This window comes from Tachysurus vachellii, chromosome 14 (genome assembly GCF_030014155.1).
Source record: "Tachysurus vachellii isolate PV-2020 chromosome 14, HZAU_Pvac_v1, whole genome shotgun sequence".
Lineage (NCBI taxonomy): Eukaryota > Metazoa > Chordata > Actinopteri > Siluriformes > Bagridae > Tachysurus > Tachysurus vachellii.
The window spans coordinates 14,044,156-14,066,020 of record NC_083473.1 but is presented as its reverse complement, the minus strand read 5'-3'; the positions used below and the strand labels follow the sequence as shown (position 1 = coordinate 14,066,020).

The 21,865-nt window shown below is 36.5% G+C and overlaps 3 protein-coding genes across 4 annotated transcripts in view; all 3 read left to right on the top strand.

Moving 5' to 3' along the window:
* The window catches only part of ano5a (anoctamin 5a), a 28,357-nt gene extending 23,746 nt beyond the window's left edge, over positions 1-4,611 (top strand). For both annotated transcript variants that reach the window (XM_060886246.1, XM_060886245.1), the window contains 8 exons: positions 98-326; positions 422-600; positions 731-828; positions 1,326-1,456; positions 1,605-1,810; positions 2,033-2,235; positions 2,350-2,455; positions 2,549-4,611. In XM_060886246.1, coding sequence (XP_060742229.1) covers positions 98-326; positions 422-600; positions 731-828; positions 1,326-1,456; positions 1,605-1,810; positions 2,033-2,235; positions 2,350-2,455; positions 2,549-2,779 — 1,383 coding nt within the window. In that variant the 3' untranslated portion in view covers positions 2,780-4,611. The remainder of the gene's footprint in view (positions 1-97; positions 327-421; positions 601-730; positions 829-1,325; positions 1,457-1,604; positions 1,811-2,032; positions 2,236-2,349; positions 2,456-2,548) is intronic.
* A 335-nt stretch (positions 4,612-4,946) lies between these two features.
* LOC132856615 (succinate receptor 1-like) lies at positions 4,947-6,768 on the top strand. Its single transcript, XM_060886251.1, has 2 exons — positions 4,947-4,988; positions 5,161-6,768. Exons 1-2 carry the CDS (start codon positions 4,956-4,958, stop codon positions 6,175-6,177), a joined length of 1,050 nt encoding a protein of 349 aa, XP_060742234.1. The 5' UTR covers positions 4,947-4,955; the 3' UTR covers positions 6,178-6,768.
* Positions 6,769-6,815: 47 nt separating this feature from the next.
* slc17a6a (solute carrier family 17 member 6a) lies at positions 6,816-16,310 on the top strand. The gene is made up of 12 exons (XM_060886248.1): positions 6,816-7,441; positions 8,532-8,787; positions 9,239-9,357; positions 10,415-10,529; positions 11,385-11,472; positions 11,572-11,658; positions 11,781-11,923; positions 12,065-12,214; positions 12,952-13,084; positions 13,211-13,321; positions 13,437-13,564; positions 13,665-16,310. The coding sequence occupies exons 1-12, from the start codon at positions 7,356-7,358 to the stop codon at positions 14,016-14,018; spliced, it is 1,770 nt and encodes a 589-aa protein (XP_060742231.1). The 5' UTR covers positions 6,816-7,355; the 3' UTR covers positions 14,019-16,310.
* Positions 16,311-21,865: the final 5,555 nt, after the last annotated feature.

Genomic DNA, 21,865 nt, shown 5'->3' with positions numbered 1-21,865 from the left:
ACTACAATTAATCAGCTTTGTAGCTAAATAGACAATATTGGAGAATATTGGTTGTGAAATGTCTGTTTTCTGCTTTCACATGATTTTGTACATCAAGATCTCACTAATCATAGCAAGTATAATCGGGGTGATAGCATATCGGCTGGCTGTGTTTGCTGCTCTTGCTAGCATTATGAAAGACAGCCCGACCAATAAGCTGGAAGTGGTGGGCTCACTTATCACCCCACAGCTGGCCACATCTGTCACAGCTTCTTGCATCAACTTCGTGATTATCATGATACTTAACTTCCTGTATGAGCGTGTGGCCATATGGATTACAGACATGGGTGAGTTATAAAACTTATTATTCTCTTTTGGGAACCTAATAGGCATCATGATGAAGGTTCTCCTGATTAATATGTCCTGTGCTTGCTCTTTGCAGAAGTCCCAAAAACACATCTTGAGTATGAAAACAAACTGACCATCAAGATGTTCCTCTTCCAGTTTGTTAACTACTATTCCTCCTGCTTCTACGTGGCCTTCTTTAAAGGAAAGTTTGTGGGCTACCCTGGCAAATACGCATATATGTTCAATGAGTGGAGCGGGTTGAGGAATGAAGAGGTACATTTCTGTTTTTCTGTTTGTTTCAATGTGTCTTTTTTATGCAAGCTTAGTCTGCTTTGTCTAATAGCAATGGATTTGTGAATAAGAAATATCTATTTAATGTTAGTAATCTTGGCTCTCCCTGTAGTGTGACCCCGGTGGTTGTTTGATTGAGCTGACGACTCAGCTTGTGATAGTGATGGCTGGTAAACAAGTATGGGGAAATATCCAGGAGGCTTTACTTCCGTAAGTATTATGGTATTAGAAAAATCATTATCTAAAATTTGGATTTGCCAGAATGTTTGTGTGTTGGTTCAGGTAGCAGTTTTATTAGGCTAACTGTGTTGACTTGTCATTTTTGTTAACTGGGGCTGTCGAATGTTTTACTGTTCAAATACTATATAAAATTATATTTACAGAATCAAAGACAAAATGTTTTAAGATTCATTATTTCAGAGGCTGAAATAATTTGTCTTTATGGCACACATTATTTTCACATTTTTAATTACATCAACTTTTTCTGATTAAATATACTTCAAAAACATTTCGTATACTAAAATGAAATTACATAGCAACTCTGTGGTAGGATCTCATATTTTTTCTTTAAAAATTTCTTTGGACATGGCAACAATTCGGGACTCTCTCTGGAAAAAAACTAAACAATAATTATTTAATAGCCATAAATTGCAGTAAATTGATGCTAAATGGGTGTGTGAACTTTAATAATCTGTTTTTGTGTGTAGCTGGTTGCAGAACTGGTGGAGCAGCAGGAGTGCTCGCAGCCACCCGGAGAGTCTGTACAGCCGCTGGGAGCAGGATTATGATCTGCAGAACTTCAGTCAATTTGGTCTATTCTATGAGTATCTGGAAATGGGTGAGTTTCATGTGTTCATTCACAGGTATACATACATGCAACTCTCTCTTGTAAGCAAGTATTTTACAGGCAGAGGGCGCTGCAGTGCTGGTAGCATTATTATCACTATATCTGTATAAACCATATCTCTCTCTTTTTTGCTCCCCAGTGATCCAGTTTGGTTTTATTACATTGTTTGTGGCCTCCTTTCCATTGGCTCCTCTCTTGGCTCTGATCAATAATATTCTTGAGGTGCGTGTGGATTCATGGAAGTTAACCACTCAGTTCCGCAGACCTGTAGCAGCTAAAGCTCACAGCATCGGTGCCTGGGAAGAGATCCTGAATATGATTGCCGTCTTATCCGTAGTAACTAATGTGAGAACATATTTCTTAACACATCTCACTCTTCTGATTTAGTTCCAATGCAGAAGCATATAGAAGGAGCCTCAATTTTTGCATTTACTCACACTTTTATCCTTGTGATGATGTTGTTTCTCGATCATATATTACAGCTACCAGTGCAATGTATGCTACAGCAAGCTGTTGAACTGTCATTTTCATTTTCACTCACTCTCTTTATTTGTTTTTCCTGATCAGGCATTTATTGTGGCCTTTACTTCTGATATGATTCCTCGGCTGGTGTATCTATACGCATATCATCCAGGCAATGAACAGAGTATGCATGGCTACATCAGCAATAGTCTATCCATCTTCAACATCTCGCAGATCCCACTTAAAAACAGACCTGACGATAATGAGAATCCTGCCTGGTTCAACAGCTCTGTGATTTTCACTTGCAGGTTTGTGTCTGTTTTGTGAATGTGTCAAGTTTAAACATAAACACAATATAAATTTGAGTATAAAACCAGGATTTGAGTCTCGTGATTTATAGTAAATACAAAACATGTGTATAGGTACCGAGATTACCGTTACCCCCCAGGCCATGAGTTTGAGTACTCCCACAACATGCAGTTCTGGCATATCCTGGCAGCCAAAATGGCTTTTATTATTATTATGGAGGTAGGACTTATTTCCCTTGTACTGTCATTATATTTACACTAGCCTCTGTTTGATGTTAAGCTCATCATTAAGTTATATCTTTGTCTTTCTCAGCATGTTGTGTATGTGGTGAAGTTCTTTGTGGCATGGCTGATTCCGGATGTGCCGTCTGATGTAAAGGCTCGTATAAAGCGGGAGCGCTACCTAGTCCAGGAGTACCTGCACAACTATGAGGTGGAGAAGCTCAAAGTGCAGCTGGCTCAGAACGGAAATGGAGGCCAGTGCATCTGCCCTGAAATAACTGCAACTGCGAAACATGAGGTGCTGTCTGAATGCTTAACTTAGCCTGAGCCACATCCCAGTTTCCCTCACAGCAAACTCATTAAAAAGTTATTAGCCACTTACCTCACTCTTGGCAACAAACTCTTCCAGCTCTTAATTAGGATCAGCTCCATTCTGCTTGTATTCATTTGGACATCAAGATCCTATAGCAGGTTCTAAATTAGCTCTCTTACTCTAAGAAGGTTGATACACAAAATGTGGCAATTTTATTCTGTGAACCATGAAGCTGGCCATGTTTTTCTTACATTATATGCTGTTGCCTCTTTCCTCACTCGGTTTAAATTCATTTTTAATTTCATTTTGAAATGACATTTTTATTTTCGTATGAGAGATTTGTTTCTGTTTAAATTCACATACAGGACTGTAAACCGTCTTATGCATCCAAAGACAAAATGCCTTAATAACACCCCTGTCCTAGTGTGCACTACTCTTTCTTTTTTCTTCTGCCTTCTGATAAGATAGGACTAAGGAACTCCATGGTCTATGAAGATAGAAATTTAAAATAGAAAAAAAAATCTATTGTATAAAATTTAGTTTTTATTTATTCCAAATTTTAGTCTGATTTACTCTCACCATCTGTATGTTTTATATTTTGCTATTTTGCCTTCAATATCACAAAAAAACTCTAGTTTCAAATTAGATGTCAAAGCACTAAACATCACCTGGTATATTCACCATTCAACCACCATGCAGTTATCATACTTCTATGCAAGTCAAATTAGTATGCAACTTCTCAAGACTGTCAGAAAACCTTTAAGTGCTTATATGCCAATATGCACCATATGTTCTGTAATGTTTCTGCAGTCAGCTGATGTCACCAAAGCAGTCAGTGATAGCTGAAGGCAATCAGTGTGTCTTATAAGCCAAATTCTGTCAGTCAATGCCTGCTATTTAAAACTGAAGTGTTAGGATAATGAAGAGTAAGTGACTTTTAATGCATGACTGAAAGAGCAGACTTGGCCATGCTAATGGCTTTTAATGTGCCTTTATTTATCTATATGTTTATTCCTGTGAAAAAAATGTCCGGCTGTAGCTGTGGGGACACTGTAATTTTGTTTGTTCCATTTTTTGTTCATTTTATAGGTGAGGAAATGTTTTGAGTTTTTGCACAGAGCACTTACTGAAGGAATCTGTACGAGATTATCGTATTTACACTACAGTATCAGTGTTGTTCTAATTAAGTTGGTGTCTGATAGATTAGATCATGTGAATCAATGTAAATGCTTTGACAACTACACCTTGCATTGCAGCACAATAAATTCAACATTTGTGCTAAGAGTAAAGATTTTCTTTTTATTAACAAAAACAGATGATGATGATTGCCAGTACACTTCCTTTGCAATATACAGTACATATACAGAGACAAATAATCATGTATCCTGTTCTAGTTTTGCTATTTTTGAATTCATGACATGATTTCTGAAGATGTAACTATTTATATGGTGGTCTTCTTTTTATTTTTATTATTAGCTTTTTTAGTTTGCCATTATTTGTTATTGAATTATGACTGTCAGGACCTTTAATGCAGGAAGCAGCTAAACTATGGCACCAAAGCTATGCTTTTCTATCACTATGCAGGCTTTAACTTTAAATTGTCTGATTTCAATAAATATTCTGTATCACAAAAAAGTCACATTCTAATCCGTTTTGTTGTTATTTGATCATAGTTTATCTTTTTTGACTGACAGCTTGAGATTATTTTAGAGCATCACATGTATCATGTACTGCATAGATTATATAATGCTGGTTCTGAAGCAGTTATCAAAATGTTATTGGTTCTGCATAAATGAATGAATATTGTTTTAAATAAAACACAAATTACATTTTCAGTACTTTTTCTTGTGTCAAAATGTGTTTTATTTTGAATATTACCTTCCGTTAAATCAAATAAATTCAAATGTTGGCCTCATTCACATCATGTCTACATACATAATGATTTCCCTGTGATTAAATCAAGACATTACGAGTGTGAGGCTTTCCTATTCATGCTCTTTTTGATGGCACACTTTTCAACACAACACTATCATTTGAAGCAGATGGCATAGCTGGGTTGATATTTGCCTTGGTTTATGTCCTTGCTACCAAAGAATGCAGGAGTGGGAGGGAAGGTGGAAACGTTTCCATTTGTTTTTTTTTTTCCTTTCATCACTGTGAGGCTGTGTCACACAACAGAAGGAGCATGTTTTCTGAAATGGACAGCAACCACACTGTTGTAAGTAAATACAGCAGTTCCTTCTGTCTTTTCTTTACAGAATGTATTATACAGGGTAACAGTATTCAGTGTAGACCTACTGTTATAAGTTTAGAGCCTTGAATGACGGAAATTAAAATAAGCTCTAATTTTTTTTTATGCTTTTTGTTTCTCTGTTCCTTTTCCTGTACAGGCATATTATGAAACTCTGTCTTGTAATTTAACAGCCCCTGGTAAAGGTGCAATGCGAATAGTCCAGCTCTTTTTGATGCCAGGCATCTTTTTGGCAGTGTTGGTGCTTGGTGTGCCCCTTAATATCATCTCACTGTGGGTGTTGTCCCGCCGAGTGGCAGGGAGTAAACGGAGTACCCTATTTCTCCACAACCTAGCACTGGCTGACATCTCCTGGCTGATGGCCTTGCCGTTCCTCATCCAATTTCACTTGTCTGGGATGGAGTGGTCACTCGGCATACATTTTTGCAAACTTATCCGTATGCTCTACCATAACTACTTCTACCTGAGCATATTCTTTGTGACCTGTGTAAGTGTAGACCGCTACCTGGCAATTGTTCACCCTGTAAATTCACCTGTTCTCCTTACTCGGCAACGTGCCATTACGTTATGCATCACCGTTTGGGTGATTGCCATAGTGATGAGCATCCCAGTGGCCCAGCTGACTTACATCTCAGACTGTCAGAGTGACAAGAAGACTGTATGCTCTATGTACATCTTTATGAGTACCTCAAATCAGAGCCTATCATATTCTCTCTGCTGTACCTGTGTTGGATTCCTGATTCCCTTTAGTGTTCTGAGCTACTGTTACATACGCAGTGTGTGCCAGCTGCGCAGGAGGGCTGACCCACGTCTCAGACGAGTGGCCTGTGAGCTTGGTGCAGTCATGGTCTTGTTTGGACTCTTTTACTTACCATATCATGTAAGTCGGAATATGGCTATCACCATGCCATCGCTAGCACCAGATAATCCATCAGCATGGGAGGTGGCTGACTTAGTGTTTTGTCTAGAGATGTGCGTGTGCAGTTTTACTTCCTGTACTAACCCTCTATTCAGCTGCTTTTTGGGGAGGACACACCGGAGGGAGCTATGGTCAACTCTCACCAAGCTGTGGAAGAAGCACAGAGTGGAGCCAGAGCACAATGAGGACCGAAAAACTGAGGAGTCCCAGATTAGAATCAATAAGGCAACAAGTTAGATTCTGTGCCACCAGACTACTATTACCACTGTAAACTTGTTTTGCACTTAGCAAGTGTCCTCTTATCATTTTATTTATTATAAAGAAAGAGTGAATCAGATAAAAAAACTTAATTGAAATATGAGCTACAAACCGGTGCTGCAGTGCCCACTTGTGTTCATTTCATAATATTAGTAATTTTGACTGGAATAATAGTGTCCTATTGTTCTTTCTTTCTGTCTTTTTTTTAGCTTTCCTTTTAGATATTTTAACTATCATGCATAAAAAATATTTCTTATATCGTATTGCTATGATGCTGAAATTTTACACACAGAAACCTGAAACCGTTTTCTAATTTCCTTATATTTATTCCTTGCAAGGTGCATTAACACCATGCAACTTTTGCTTATTATCCTGGTTTATCTGGAGGTTTCTGTGCTAGTACTATACTTTCAGGTATATCATTATACATAAGGTACATAGTATCAGGTATATCAGGTTCATCTGTTTATTTCCATGTGCCTGTTTCCTCTCAGGGAATCTTATAGACCTTTACTGATGGTGAAATATTGTTTCTATGGTTCCGCCTTCATTACAGAGCTTTTAAATGACTTTTGGCACACCATAAATACATCAGTAAAATAATCATTATCATCATTATTATTATTACTATTGATGTTATTGTTCTTATTAAGCGATTACAAGCCATTAGCTTTTTTTCTGCAACCGTGCGTCTTAAAAAGGGACACGAGTTCCGTGTGCGCGCAAACACACAGCAGACAGAAACCGCGCGCGCTCCCGCGCTCCTCCGCTCCGAAAGCGCGCGTGTTGGTTCGAGGGCAGCGCTGTGCTGTCTGTCTGTCTCCAGCGCACTAAACTGCCCATCTAAAATATGTCACGTCTCTGCTTTTAGCATTTAAATGTTTTGCAATGAAAAGGTTTACGAGCAGAGAACATGGAGAAACGACAAGGATGCACTGAACTCAATGGAATGGAAAACTTAAACGTTGATGTGGCCGTAAAAGAAGACAGTAAGTGAGTGCATGTAGGTGTAGGCGTTTTGTACAGCTCATCCTCACCTACAGTGGGATTACAAAGCGAAATCCAATTGCACTTCATCAGACAAATCTATACATCCAGTCACCTCATTCCAGGATTATGGAATTTCTTTGAGTCTGATATTATCTGCATGTTTGGATATGGATGCGGTGAAAGAGCGAGTTTTAGCCCCCGGTAAGGCGGGACTGAAGAATCTGGCTGGAAAGACCCTGGCACATATGCAAAGGTACAACTTCTCCCTTTACAAAATGTTTTTGTTTCTATAATTCACCTGAATTTACTACTTTGAAATCATGTAAATGCTATTAGTCTGTGGGCTAGTGGAAATGTGTTTCTCCATTTAGTTATTTATGTATTTTTGGTTTGTGTTTCTTTTTAAAATAATGCAATATTCAATCATAACCATGTATTTTATTTTTTTATTTTTTGTTTATGAAATATGAACGCAAAATCGTGCACGTGATGTTGAATAATGATTCGGTCCCGACTACAACATCTGTCACTGGAGATACATTTAATCTCTCGAGGATCCTCTGGTCGTGTCATCTGTAAATAGTTAATGAAATCAAGGGACGAGCTTAGTGCTTATGACACGATTTAGAATAAAATGAAAAGTGCTGGTTCTCTTTATAATGCTAGTTTATTTTGTTGAAGTCAGGAGTAATTGGAATTTCGATGCAAGCAGATTTTGATACAGAAGACAATGCAAGCCCTCGTGCACATTTTGCTGGTGGTACACAACATATATCTGGCCTTTTTTTTTCGTTGTAGACATCTTGACATACTGCTGCTTTTTTTCTCGTTATAGAATCTTCTCTTTTATCCTCTCACTTACCAACAATTTACACTAAAATTGCACTCGATATTAATACCAAATTTATTAAAGATTTATTCACACACGAGCGCGCGCGCGCCAGGAAATAAGTGATGAACTTAATAATAAAGGCTGAAAAACATAAACAACGTTTAAAGTATAAATTTAGGAATTCAAAAAAGCACATTTGAAGTGCTGCAATGCGGCGCAAATCTTTGATAGATAGATAGATAGATAGATAGATAGAAAAATAGATAGATAGATAGATAGATAGATAGAGACGCATTTCGCATTTGATAAAATAATCACTGTTTTGCATAAAACATGTTATTATTATTATTATTATTATTATTATTATTATTATTATTATTATTATACATTGCAAGCATGAAAATGCTTGTAAATCCAGGGATAATACCAAAAAACAACAGGTCTAGTATCCCACGGGGTCTGTAGGATTTGTGGTAGGTTATATGTAAGTTTTTGAATGTCTCGTTTCCAGAGTTATTGAGAAGAAGCAGAAAACGGGCGAAGTGATCGAGCTGACTGAAGATGGCCGCCCCAAACAGATCAGAGAGAGGAAAGCGCCGCTGCTTGACTGTGCGTGCTTTGGGCTTCCTCGCCGCTACATCATCGCCATCATGAGCGGCCTGGGCTTCTGTATTTCTTTCGGAATCCGCTGCAACCTCGGGGTTGCGATAGTGGGCATGGTCAACAACAGTACCGTACACCAGGGTGACAAGATCATCATCAAAGAGGTGTGCGCCGGGATGGGGCTCGCGACCCCGCCCACATTTTATGCCCAACCCCTTTATTTGCTCCACTGACATTCATCACGCTCTTATCGATCTGATTGGTGTATAAGCGCTGGCGCGTGACCATAATGGTTTCATGCACGAATAAACGTATATAAGCATAAAATAATTGATCTGATTCATTAAAATAATGTCTAAGGATGAGAAGTGGTAATTTCAATGTTCAATGTCACCTCACGTTTGTCTAATAATTCCTCTTCTTCTTCTTCTTGTTCTTCTTCTTCTTCTTCTTCTTCTTCTTCTTCTTCTTCTTCTTATTATTATTATTATTATTATTATTAGTAGTAGTAGTAGTAGTAGTAGTAGCAGTAGTAGTAATGTATATGAGGGGAAATAACCAAACTATATGCATTTATTATGAATAGCTTTCATATTCTTTTGCCTCTTCTGTAAGAAAGCGAAGTTTAATTGGGATCCGGAGACGGTGGGGATGATCCACGGCTCGTTCTTCTGGGGTTATATAGTGACACAGATACCTGGAGGTTACATCTCCTCAAGACTTGCAGCCAACAGGTGACTGAAGACATTTAACTGCTACTTTAAACAGGACGGACAAAATAAAGCTTGCGCCTTAGCTATACTTTATAACTTAAAATAATGCCTTAAATCATCTTTAAGGTCATTTAAGGTTTACTTTAGTAAAGGACATGTGGTCTATTGGGTGTGACTGTATTTTACTCACTTTATTGTATGATCCAGAGATCATTTCCATGATTTTAAAGACTATAGGAAAGGTCTACATTCTAAACTATTTAAATTGCATAGATTAAAATTTTTATTCTACTATTAGATGTTCCTTAATACTTAGTACTTTAGATAAAAAAAAAGCAGACATGCAGACCGGTGGAGAGGCAGATGGGGTTTGGGGATGCGCGCGCGCACCTGCTGCCACGTGTTAATGAGGTCTCCCGGGAGATTAAATAAACCCTTTTTTTATTATATATATAAAAATGTGCTTATTTTACATATATATATATATATATATATATATATATATATATATATATATATATATATATATATATATATATATATATATATATATATAATAATTGTACAAATAAATGTATAGATGTAAATGTATTCGGTGCAAATAGGCCAGAATAATTCTGTAAGAATTGCCTGTATTTGGATGTTGCAAGTTCACTTATATATGTAAAAATGTAAAAATATGTAAATGTAAATGTGTAGATAGCAGAAAGCTGCAGAGCTATCTGAATCACTGAACTGAGGGAGGAGAATAATCTTAATAATCTCAACCTATACTAATTTAAAAAAAAATTAAATACGTAAAATAAGCAAAAAACATTTGCTTAATGCATCAAACCATAACTCTCTCCGTTTTCCTTGTCTTTAAAACTGGATCTGGATTTTATTTATAGAGAGAAAAAAAACATATACACAAAGTATATTCTTACTGAATGTGTTGTGATTTACACCAAAGCTGTGCGATGCGCTTGATGCAGGACAAACTGACGAATGCAATTACGATCGCATGATTTGGCATTCTTTTAGGATAATGCTGGAAACGTCATGATAACTGATTTCACTAATTACCTCAAATTTCCAGGGTGTTCGGAGCCGCCATCCTGCTGACGTCAACACTCAACATGTTTATTCCCTCGGCGGCGCGCGTGCACTACGGCTGCGTTATATTTGTGAGGATATTACAGGGCTTGGTGGAGGTAAGCAGTGCACACAATGGTTTGTTAATCACGTCCAAATTGCCCTCACTTTACACTAGATAATGCATCAGGCACAACTGCATATTTTTGTCTTGATGTCTGTTAAAGCCTATTTTGTAAAAGCCTATCAAAAGCTTTTTATTCTATTTGTATCTGCGGTCTCAACCTCTACCCCCTAAAAAGAGCAAACAGACATAAGCAGACAGCACAGGGAGAGAATGAATGACAGAACATAAGAAACCAAACAAAGCACCAGGGGAAAGAGAGGGAGAGCTGTAACATCTGTCGGTCTTTCACCAACTAAGAGAAGGTCATCTACATTACATCTTTTGTCATGTTCAGAGTAAATGACAACAGTAGGGTGATCATGCTTTGTGAATGAAAGCACACTAGAGGTTTAGTGTAACCTCAGCAGCTTGTGTTTCTGTGTGTATCGACCCACTAAAGCAAATTAAACATTAGCCTACTAGATCTCCTTGATAGCACAAGTAATTTATATCTATTAGTGATTGAGTGGGTGCAAATTAGGAGGTAATGAAAATTTAATGAAAGTATTAGTGTTTTTTGGACAAACAGGTTTGAAGTTGCACTGACTGCAAACAAAACCTCATGATCAGTAGTTCTATTTGTTTCTATTTCTATTTCTCTACTTCTCTTGCTTTTTTTTTAAACAAATGCTTGGGGTCTAAATTTACCTTGTGTGAAGTTTGCAACCGTTTGTAATATTTAGGACTAATCTTATAAATAAAATAAAACATATAATGTTAGAAGAACACATCAGACTTAATATTCATTATGAAAATATAATATATTAATATTGATGTATAAATTAAACCAATGTTCCTGTGAATTCAGGGTGTGACCTATCCAGCCTGCCATGGTATATGGAGCAAGTGGGCACCGCCTTTAGAGAGAAGTCGATTGGCAACTACATCTTTCTGTGGTAAATATAAAATCACTTATTTCACGTGCATTATCACATGACTTATTACTATTATGTTATGCAGGGCATTAAGTCATTCTCTGTAAACCAATGCTTTAGGTTCCTATGCTGGTGCTGTGGTAGCTATGCCTCTGGCTGGGATCCTGGTTCAGTATTCAGGCTGGTCATCTGTCTTCTATATTTATGGTACATTCATTAATAACACACATGTAGTTTAAGCTTCAAATAAAATTGTTTTCTAAGCTCTACTAATGTAAGAATGTTCTAGTTTGCACCTGAAACCCATAACATGCTACCTCATCCTGTAGGTAGTTTTGGTATTGTCTGGTATGTGTTCTGGATCCTGGTGGCTTATGAGAGCCCAGCCGAACACCCAACTATTACAGATGAAGAGCGGCTTTACATAGAAGAAAGTATTGGAGAAGGGACAAAACTGCTTGGGGCAACTGAAGTGAGTATACTATTCCACAAATTCTGCCGTTACATAGCATACTGTTTAGGCACTGCAACAATACCTTTGTAAATGTCCAAATGGCCATATTTGTAGAAATATGAATGTTGTAGCCGTTAATCTTTCAATGTCTTATTGCAGAAATTTAAGACACCCTGGAGGAAGTTCTTCACTTCAATGCCTGTCTATGCAATTATTGTGGCCAACTTCTGCAGGAGCTGGACCTTCTACCTTCTGCTCATTAGCCAGCCAGCGTACTTTGAGGAGGTGTTTGGTTTTGAGATAAGTAAAGTGAGTTTAGCTCAAATTCTCTTTTTAATATTTGATCACGCAATACTGTGTTCATCAGGAACAATGAATGTCAGCTGCATTAACTAAGTGTTCAACAGTAGGTAGTTGATATACACAGGGTCATCATTTTTGGCTTGAGGAGGACAAACTGATTTTAAATTTGTAGATTTAGAGTCAGTCTTAAACCGCATGTATAATTGCCAGCTATTAACACAATCACAATCAAGAACATTAGCTGCCATTATTTAATTGTATTTCCTATGTTACACATTTGGTTATCTAATCGCAGAATGTCAAGCGTTAATGAAAAAAGAACCTGAGCTGATATAGCGATTGATTTCTACTGCCCAAACAGAGAATATGCTATGAATCTGCTTACTGAAAACATTGAAAAACTGCATTGAATATGCAGGTCATAATTGACTAAAAAGGTATTGCTTAGATCAGTGACTGGAGTTCTGGTCATTTGTATTCAATGCTTTCTTTCAGTTAGACAGAATCTAGATTGGGATATCTGTCATATGATCATATAACTACTACTGAATGTAAAATGTTTAGGATGGAGAAAAAAGAACTTATCATTTACTGTACCAAGAAAACAAAAAATGTTGTTTTTTTCAGATTCAGTCTACTGAAGTATCAGCAGTAACAGTAGTAACTACTGTAGTGTCAGTGTAACTAATTATACTAAGTGGTATGTAATTATTTCCTATATTTCTTCATGTTGATGTGCTTAGGTTGGCATGTTGTCTGCCCTGCCTCACTTGGTCATGACCATCATAGTGCCCATAGGAGGCCAACTTGCTGACTTCCTACGCAGCAATAAAATCATGTCCACAACCAATGTCCGAAAGATAATGAATTGTGGAGGTAAGATTGTCAAATAAATAATGTCAAATACCTGAAAAAATCATCATTCTCAGACAATCTGTTGGTGTGTGTAGTTAAAAATAAGTCTGGACATCTCTGTTTAACATGTACTTTGCACTTCCATAGGATTTGGGATGGAGGCAACACTGTTGTTGGTAGTTGGTTTCTCCCACAGCAAAGGTGTAGCTATCTCATTTCTGGTATTAGCAGTGGGCTTCAGTGGCTTTGCCATATCAGGTATGAGACTCTGCAAAACTCTTTCTATGTAACACAAAGTTCTCAACTTAGTCAGATTCATTCATGCTCATTCACTGCTTTCATATTTCTGTGCTCATTTATTGTCCCCTTTAAGGTTTTAATGTGAACCACCTGGACATTGCGCCCAGGTATGCCAGTATACTGATGGGCATCTCCAATGGAGTTGGAACACTTTCTGGAATGGTCTGCCCTCTTATAGTGGGTGCCATGACCAAAAACAAGGTAGCTAGATAAAAAAACTGCTTTTATCATTCCATTGCTTACCTTAAAGATGAGTTCCCTTAAAGCTGTAAATGCTCTTCTTTCATAATTCCCTTCGTAGAGTCGGGAAGAATGGCAAAATGTGTTCCTTATTGCGTCCTTGGTCCATTATGGTGGTGTGGTTTTCTACGGGATCTTTGCATCAGGCGAACAACAGCCATGGGCAGATCCAGAGGAAACCAGCGAGGAAAAGTGTGGCTTCATCAATGAAGATGAGCTTGCTGAAGAAACCGGCGACATTACACTTAGTCATGCTCCGTTTGGAGCCCAGGGAGCTTTTGGGGCTCCCCAGAAATCATATGGGGCCACAACTCAGCTCAACGGGGGATGGGCAGGAAACTGGGAGAAGAGAGAGGAGTTCATCCAGGAAGGAGCTGTGCAGGTCTATCCTCAGGGTGGGGATGGATACTCATAGGACACAGGGGCTGGTTACATGCAGGAAGGTCACTACAGTTGTAAAATCCTAAAATATTTAAAAGACAGTGGTGACTGAACTAAAATGTACCAGCATACTATAAATGTATCTGCAGGGATTCCTCAGATAACAAAGCATGGTTTGCTTAGACCAATTTAGAAATTATTACACTGAAGGTAGGGAAGATTAATCAATGATTATATATAGAAATACTTTAGAAATACAGTTAGAAAAGTATTTATGTAATAACTCAATCCTTTTAATGGCCATCTAAAATTACAACACTATTTCTTCAGTAACATCATAGATTGAAAATGAAAGTCATAAATATTTATAAATATTTATAAGATGAACCTATTTAAGTTTCACTTTTATAAGTTGAACTAAATATATGATGTACTATAAACTATGAAACATTCATTCAAGATATAGAAATTTATATTTTAGTAGCTACACCTGTCCTATAGGTCACTGTCGATGCACAATTACTATATATATATATCTATTGCATCCTTTGCAGTGTGTCAGCCTTCATTCTGAGCTAGTGGAAAGAACTGTACCACTGTAGGCGGTGTAGGACAATTGTCAGTACAGCAGTGACACTGACATGACAGTGACATCTTAGTGTGCCCTTTTACTGAATGTTCCTAAATAATTAGAAATAAATATTAAGCAGTATAACCACACAGTCTAAAAGTCAACAGGATATCTATATAGAACCATAAATGTTTTGCAGCAAAAGATGGGTTTAATCTATTCAGTACCTATAGACCTAAATAGCACAAACTACTTACTGTAGTTTATGTTGACCTGATGAGCATTATTTCCATCTGAGGACTTTCAGTCTCAGGTTTACTTAGCACGTGCGATCTGAAACAATTACATGATACACTGCTTGTTTAACTCCAAAATTTAAGGCTGAATTAAAAACATTATGTCTGAAATTTATCTTAAATTAAAAGGAATGAACGACATTTCATAACAGATTAAAGTAGTATAGTATATAGTATATAATTTGCAAAAAATGCTGATGTACCTTAATATATTGTGAATCAAATGTGTAATTTTTTCATGGAGCTTTTCTTGTGAAGAGTTTGTGTCTGACAGTTCTGTTGTTTACATAATTGACGTGCAATCTTGTATCCATTGTGGCACAAAATACATTCTATAGCACTTCTTTACTTTACGTGTACTTAAATGGCAATGTGTTGTAACAGTCCTATATTTCCTCACCATTACACTTTGTACTTTACCTAATATTGAGCCAGTCTTTAAGACACATATTGTACCAATATGCCAATTTCACCAGAACCTTGAATGCACTGACGGGTATTTCCTAAAAAGTGGTTTTATTCCTTGTCTGTTTGTTAATATAGATCTGCTGTGTCTGTGAAGTTGGGTTGGTGATCTGTATGCTAATTGTTATACAAAGGCCATATTTTTATAGACAGCACCATATCAAGGAGCTGTTCATTTAAGTGTATTGAGATTTCAAATGGCGCATGCTATACATGTTGTCCACCATGAATGTGTAGAAAGCTTCACCTTCAGTTGAAACTTTCAACAAAATACATTTGTGGTTGTAGTGTTTTCAACTTCCATCCAAAGTTGGTGTGATTTGTTTTGATAGGCTTTATAACAGTGATAGGCTTCTTGTCTATGTTAACTTGATATGCTACCAAGCACAGGCTCAAGATTTACACGTCAATACCTGAAATGGTTGATGGGAAAAACTGAAAAAGATGCATTGCAATAACTTTTTGAATAGCTGTCATAATACAGTTTAATGTGATTCCTACTCCTGTCATATTAGTTGTTATCAAAGTAATACAAGTTAAGCGTCATGTGGATTTGTAAAGGAATGGCTTAAACCTAGCTTGCTACCTTCAGGGGACACATGCTATTATATTATTCAGCATTTTTTGCAGTTGGAACATGAGCCATGACTTCATATTTCTCTAAAATGAACTGTCTAACTGGTCCATTGGGTGGCACTATGAAATAATTAACCAAAGCCCTATATACATATATGGAAAAGATGATATATAAAAACATATGTAAAGTATTTATTCCGAGATATTCAGACTATGCTACACTATATTGCAGATAGATAATACAGAGCTATACTCAGTTCCTTACTTACAAATTACATGTTAATGTTCTTATGTTCTGTTGTGTCAAAGAGTAATTTATTAATGGCAAAAGGTGTTATACAGTACTGTATAATTGCTCTTTATCATTTTACATAAAATGTGCCAAAATAACCCAAACAGTTCTCTACTGTTATTTTCAAGGACCAAATACTTATTCGTCTTTTTTAGCTATATGTTAAGATAATTATAAATTGTAATGTCTTGGATGACCTAGTCATTAAAACCTGATGATTGTGATTTAAAACCTGTGACTTCTCTCATTTTCAGCCAACAAATTGTCTCTAAACCTCTGAAGTACTATTGGTTCTTACATTCCCTTTGTTTACCGCTGACTCCTTGTCTTCTTACCTCTCGTCTAATTGCGTCATTCAATATAACGCGTTATAGACAAAGTCAATATAGGCAGAGTCAATGATTCCATTTAACCACCACACTGGGGCTATTGTCCCCTTGTTCTGAACAAAAATAAATAATTAACAAATTACCACTAGGAAATTAGATTTAAACTATTTGTAAATCAATATCCTTTAAGCACTTTACATGAAAGTGCTGAGTGGCCTTCTCATTTGTAAAAGACACCGTGGGCTTCTGGTTTTAGGTGTATACTGTACGAGAGGTTTTCTGAAAATAGTCATATGACAAATCAAATGTTTTATTTCACATTTTTGAACAAGGAATGCTTATTACAGTCTTTTAGTGTCATATAAACATATCTTGACATAACGTCATATAAAAATATCCTGTGCTAGTTTGACTGCAAATTAAGGCAGCTGGCACACTCTAATGACCTGGACTGCACATGTGCTGATGTGACAGAAATACAATCCTATAACCAGCCAAGCTGAACATGTTTTCCCACAGCTAACCAACCACACCAGTCACGGCACTTGCCCTTCTGACATTTCCACTCAAATGATTACACCAGTGGGTGATCTTTAACTAAATAGGCTACATCATGATCTGTATCTTTTCTTCTTACTTTTTTCCTTTTCTTTTTATTTTTTACAACAATATGGCCTTGCTTTTGCATGACAGTGTTACAGTAATGACAGAATGAAGAGGAAGCGCTATTATTTTAATTGCATGTGTGTTGTGTAACAGACCAACTGGAGCTGGGCTCTGAGGACAGGTGTTATTGGGGTATCTACGGCTCTCTAGGGGACAGCACATTCTAATCAAGCTCCAGAATGACTATTTAATGACAAGAGCTCAGCAGGGGCTCAATATTGCCTAAACATGATTATCCTTCTGTACAAACCACCCTTCCAATAAATGCACCCGGTCTTACATCCAGCCATTCACTCACTAATATTCACATAGCCTAAAGACTCAGAGCAGAAACAGAGGACGAAGAAATAAGAGACTCAACTCTGTCTGACCTTAAAGCCTCAACCAGGCAATCAACAAACACATGATGTTTTAGCTAAAAGCGATGGGTATTTTTTCCTTAACGCACAATAACCAAAAAATCATAAAGAAGCATAATGTTTGTGTTATGCAGTGGGGGCATAGATAGAACTAATTCTAAAGCAATGTCTCAGGGTACCGTCTTTCAAGAATTTATGTGTTACTATTTCATTATCACTCCAATGCAACACTATACATTTTGTGGGAACTCACATGTTCTTGTGCTGCATGTGTCTCCACTTGGTGATAATGTTGCATTTATATCTGCAACAGACTCTCATCATTGCAATGACTCCCATATAACCCACTTCATTAATAGAGGCTTTGCTATTAGTTAAAGCTATTAATCCCTGGATTCAAGTAAAACAGTGCTAATGCTTAGTAATTTTGAGAAATACATTAGGAGTGTCTCTTTGTGTTTAATTAACTGCAGCCATTTTTGTTCTCATCGGTTTGAGCCAAAATGAATATTTCATCACTTATTAACACGTCTACTGCATGTGGGAACTACTTTCCCCTTCCTCATCTCATTTACACCATCCCAAAATAGTTGAGTTCCTGTTGGAACAGCAAGCTCCTGGGTTCTGACACTGCAGTTTTCGCACTCTTTTTCTCTAACGATCTAAGCAGCCTGATAGTATCTGAATAGGCTGAGTAGAAAATACTGCAAGAGCATCTTTAATTTTTGCATTGCTTATAAGACTGTCATGTTAAAGCCACTGTTAGAGGTATGACATCACAATATTTAGATGAACCTGAAATCCTAGAGCAGTGTCATGTGTCTAATAGGAGTTTTGGTTAATGATTTTCTTTGAGTAATGGCTCATGGATTTGATTAGAGTCATTTGAAGTCATCTGGTGCTGCTGGGACTCAGGTGTAGCTGGAGGCCTTCTGCCTCTATGTCTGACAGTGATCAAGAAGAGAGAGAGAGAGAGAGAGAGAGAGAGAGAGAGAGAGAGAGAGAGAGAGAGAGAGAGAGAGAGAGAGAGAGATCAGCTTAGACACATGTTGAGAAGAGGGTACATGTCCCTGGAGAGAGGCTCTCCTATTCAGCCCAGGACTATACCAGATGGGATCTGCTCTATGTATGTGTGTGAATGAGAGAGAGAGAGAGAGAGAGAGAGAGAGAGAGAGAGAGAGAGAGAGAGAGAGAGAGAGAGAGAGAGAGAGAGTGTGTGCAGGGGGCTTACATTTAATGAATGCTACACCTCACACTCCACTCCCTTTGATTAAAAAGTGATTTGAAAGAGACTGCTGGTGGATGTCTAGAATGGAGGGAAGTGAAAATTAAATAAGACTACAATAAAAATATCTGCTTTTAAAAGTTTATACCCATTTAAGCTTTACATTATTTATTCTATTGTTAGATCATTTGGTTCTTTTTTTTTTTTTATTTTTAAAGTAAATGATTAAAAATAAGAATTTTGATCTGCCAACAGAACAAGACTGTGTCAAGCTTTAAATTAGTAATACAAAATTCTATATTTGGTTTATTTCTTATAGTATAATACTTTGAAATAATAATAATAATAATAATAATAATAATAATAATAATAATAATAATTTGGCTATTTTCAAGAAATTCTCACATGCTAAGATTATATTTTTACAGTGATGTTGGTGCATTCAGCAAGAATGGATGACGTGCTAACAGCAAGTATTAACAATAATAAATTCACTTGATTCTACATAGAAATGCAGGATTTTGTATATTATATTGGTTAATAAAACATAAAACAACAGAAACATAAAAGTAAATCAAGTTTGCAGTACTTCAATGAGAAATATTCTCTCTCTCTCTCTCTCTCTCTCTCACACACACACACACACACACACAAGTAAGTGCATACATGAGGCAAGAGACAAAGAAAGAGGAGGAGCCTTTGTGCAATACAACTGAATCAAATGAGTTGGGGATAAAATACATGAAGAGATAAAGAAAAAGAGCAGGCACAAACAAAAGAAAATTCTAAATGACTTATTGTAACTATAATCATTATTTTATGAATTCTATGACAGAAATATGGTTACCCTTAGCAAAACCTCTTTCTTTCTTAAAATAACCTTCCTTAGATCAGGTTACTTTTTGGGATTTACAATCTCTGTTCAACGTTAAACTTGCATGCAAATCCCCCCCCATATGATCCCTTTCAGCAATGAAATAAAATAGTTATACACATTTATATGCATTGGACAAGGTATAAATTAAATTATAGACTGTCTAGAATTTTAAAGAATAATTTAATATGACCTGCAATCTAAGCTTTATAAGGGGATGTAATGCAAATATTTTAGGATTAATATACCATTACATACACTACAGTTTATTTTTGATATTTTAGAAATACTGTATTGTATTTATCCTGAGAGTTTACGCATTCACCTGCTCCTAACTATACAGACTGATCATATGCAATCAATTAATACTTCAGGCATAAATGGGAAAATTACATTTGATATTTGTACATTTGATATTTGATGACATTTACATATGTAGTCATATTTCTTTCTTCGGTTTAATTTAAAATGTAGATGGTCTTTTGGTCCAAAATGTTGGTTCCAGTGATGAATCTTTCTTCTCTATACCTGTCACCAAATTAGTAATTTCACATGTGATTTTTGAAAATGTATACAGTTTGCTTTGTAGGCCCTATTAATGTGTACAATTTAGCTGGTAGTACACAATGTATACAATGTTCTTAAAATTAGCATACATAATAATCTCTCTATATCAAGATACACAGGCTAATCCTGAGATCCAAATGATCATGACTCCTTCTGCTCTCTGGAACATCCTGGTGCTTGGAGTCTTATCAGGTTTTAAACCACTTGCTGTTGCTGAGGTTGATCCCCCACATGGACGACCTAAAGATACATGGGAAAACTGCGTATGGTACCACTTAGAAACCATTAAGATGGCTTTGGACTGCAATTTGCCACAAACGGTTTTGCACTCCAGAATCCATATGAATGAATTTCCTGATTACACAATTGCATGTTCTGAATATATAGCAAACAGTTACAGAAGGCAATTTCATAAAGAAGGCAAAATAAATAAAATTGAATTGAACTGGGGATTACATTTTTTTTCTAGCCCCTCTCTATGGTAGAACTCAGGCCTCGTGTTTTTGTTGTGCCTTTTTAAGTTTTCTGGATTGAATTGCTCTGGGTTCATGATCTTGAAAGTACAATGACAATTCATCACCAACACCTTTACAGTCAGGACATTCTACTGTTAACTGCTGTTGTGGTGGAGAAATTGGCTGTGTCTGTGATGACATCTGTATAAGTATAGAAGTATAGGTCTCTTCATCTCTACAAGCTACCCAGTGCCATGTGAAGAAAATGCAATAAAATTGCAAAACAAAAAGCGTGCAAATTACACTGATAGTCCAAAAGCAGAGCATAGGAATAAGCTGAGAAGAGAAAGCAAGCACTAACTGAGGTCCTATATTAATCACATAATGTTATCAAAATAACATGTTATTATATAGTATAATCCTCACAATACTTGTGAATTCCCAATATTTCCAGCTCAGAAGAAACTCAGACTAACTTGAGTGACATTGAGAGATATCTCACTCAGATGTGAAAATTATCCTTCCCTTCCTTTTTCACCAATTCCCTGACTTTTTTTAGTTGCTGTTTCACCTCTTCCTGTCTGACACTCTATCTAGTGATGTGTGAAGCTGGGTGTGTGTATATATATATATATATATATATATATATATATATATATATATATATATATATATATATATATATATAGAAGAGTGTTGAAGAGTGATAAGTCAGTACTAGACATGCAGTGCAGCTGCTAATTACAGTGAAGCTAAACATACGTGAGTCACAGATGTCACTGGTCTCACGATTTGCAAGTAAAATCCATCACTACCCCACAAGAACTGCTCCAATGTCAAAAATGAACATTTCCCACTTCTAGTTTTCAATTCCTATAAATAGACTTATCTCCATAAACTGATAACTTATTATCATAGCCTATAGTAGTGATAAATGTAGTGATGTGATAGAGGATAGACGTTATTATTGTTTAGAGATTCATGTTAGTGACCATGAGATGAGTGGAGAAAGTGCCAGGAATGTTGTTTTTTTTTTTTAAAAAAAAAAAAAAAAAGAAAGAAAGAAAGAAAATGGGCGAATGTTTTTAAAATGTTGCAAAAATTGCTTTCTGTTGTGTGATTTTCTATGTGATTTTTTTATGACATTTTGCCACATCCTGTATACCATTATTCGAGGATACAAACTTAACTTCTTGTACAGAGGAA

Excerpts from the sequence above, each read along its gene's own strand:
- slc17a6a (XM_060886248.1), top strand. The coding sequence starts at position 7,356 with ATGGATGCGGTGAAAGAGCGAGTTTTAGCCCCCGGTAAGGCGGGACTG. Across the intron at positions 10,530-11,384 it reads TATTACAGGGCTTGGTGGAG|GGTGTGACCTATCCAGCCTG; the intron begins GTAAGCAGTGCA and ends CTGTGAATTCAG. Across the intron at positions 13,565-13,664 it reads GTGCCATGACCAAAAACAAG|AGTCGGGAAGAATGGCAAAA; the intron begins GTAGCTAGATAA and ends TTCCCTTCGTAG.
- LOC132856615 (XM_060886251.1), top strand. The coding sequence starts at position 4,956 with ATGTTTTCTGAAATGGACAGCAACCACACTGTT. Across the intron at positions 4,989-5,160 it reads TGGACAGCAACCACACTGTT|GCATATTATGAAACTCTGTC; the intron begins GTAAGTAAATAC and ends TTTCCTGTACAG.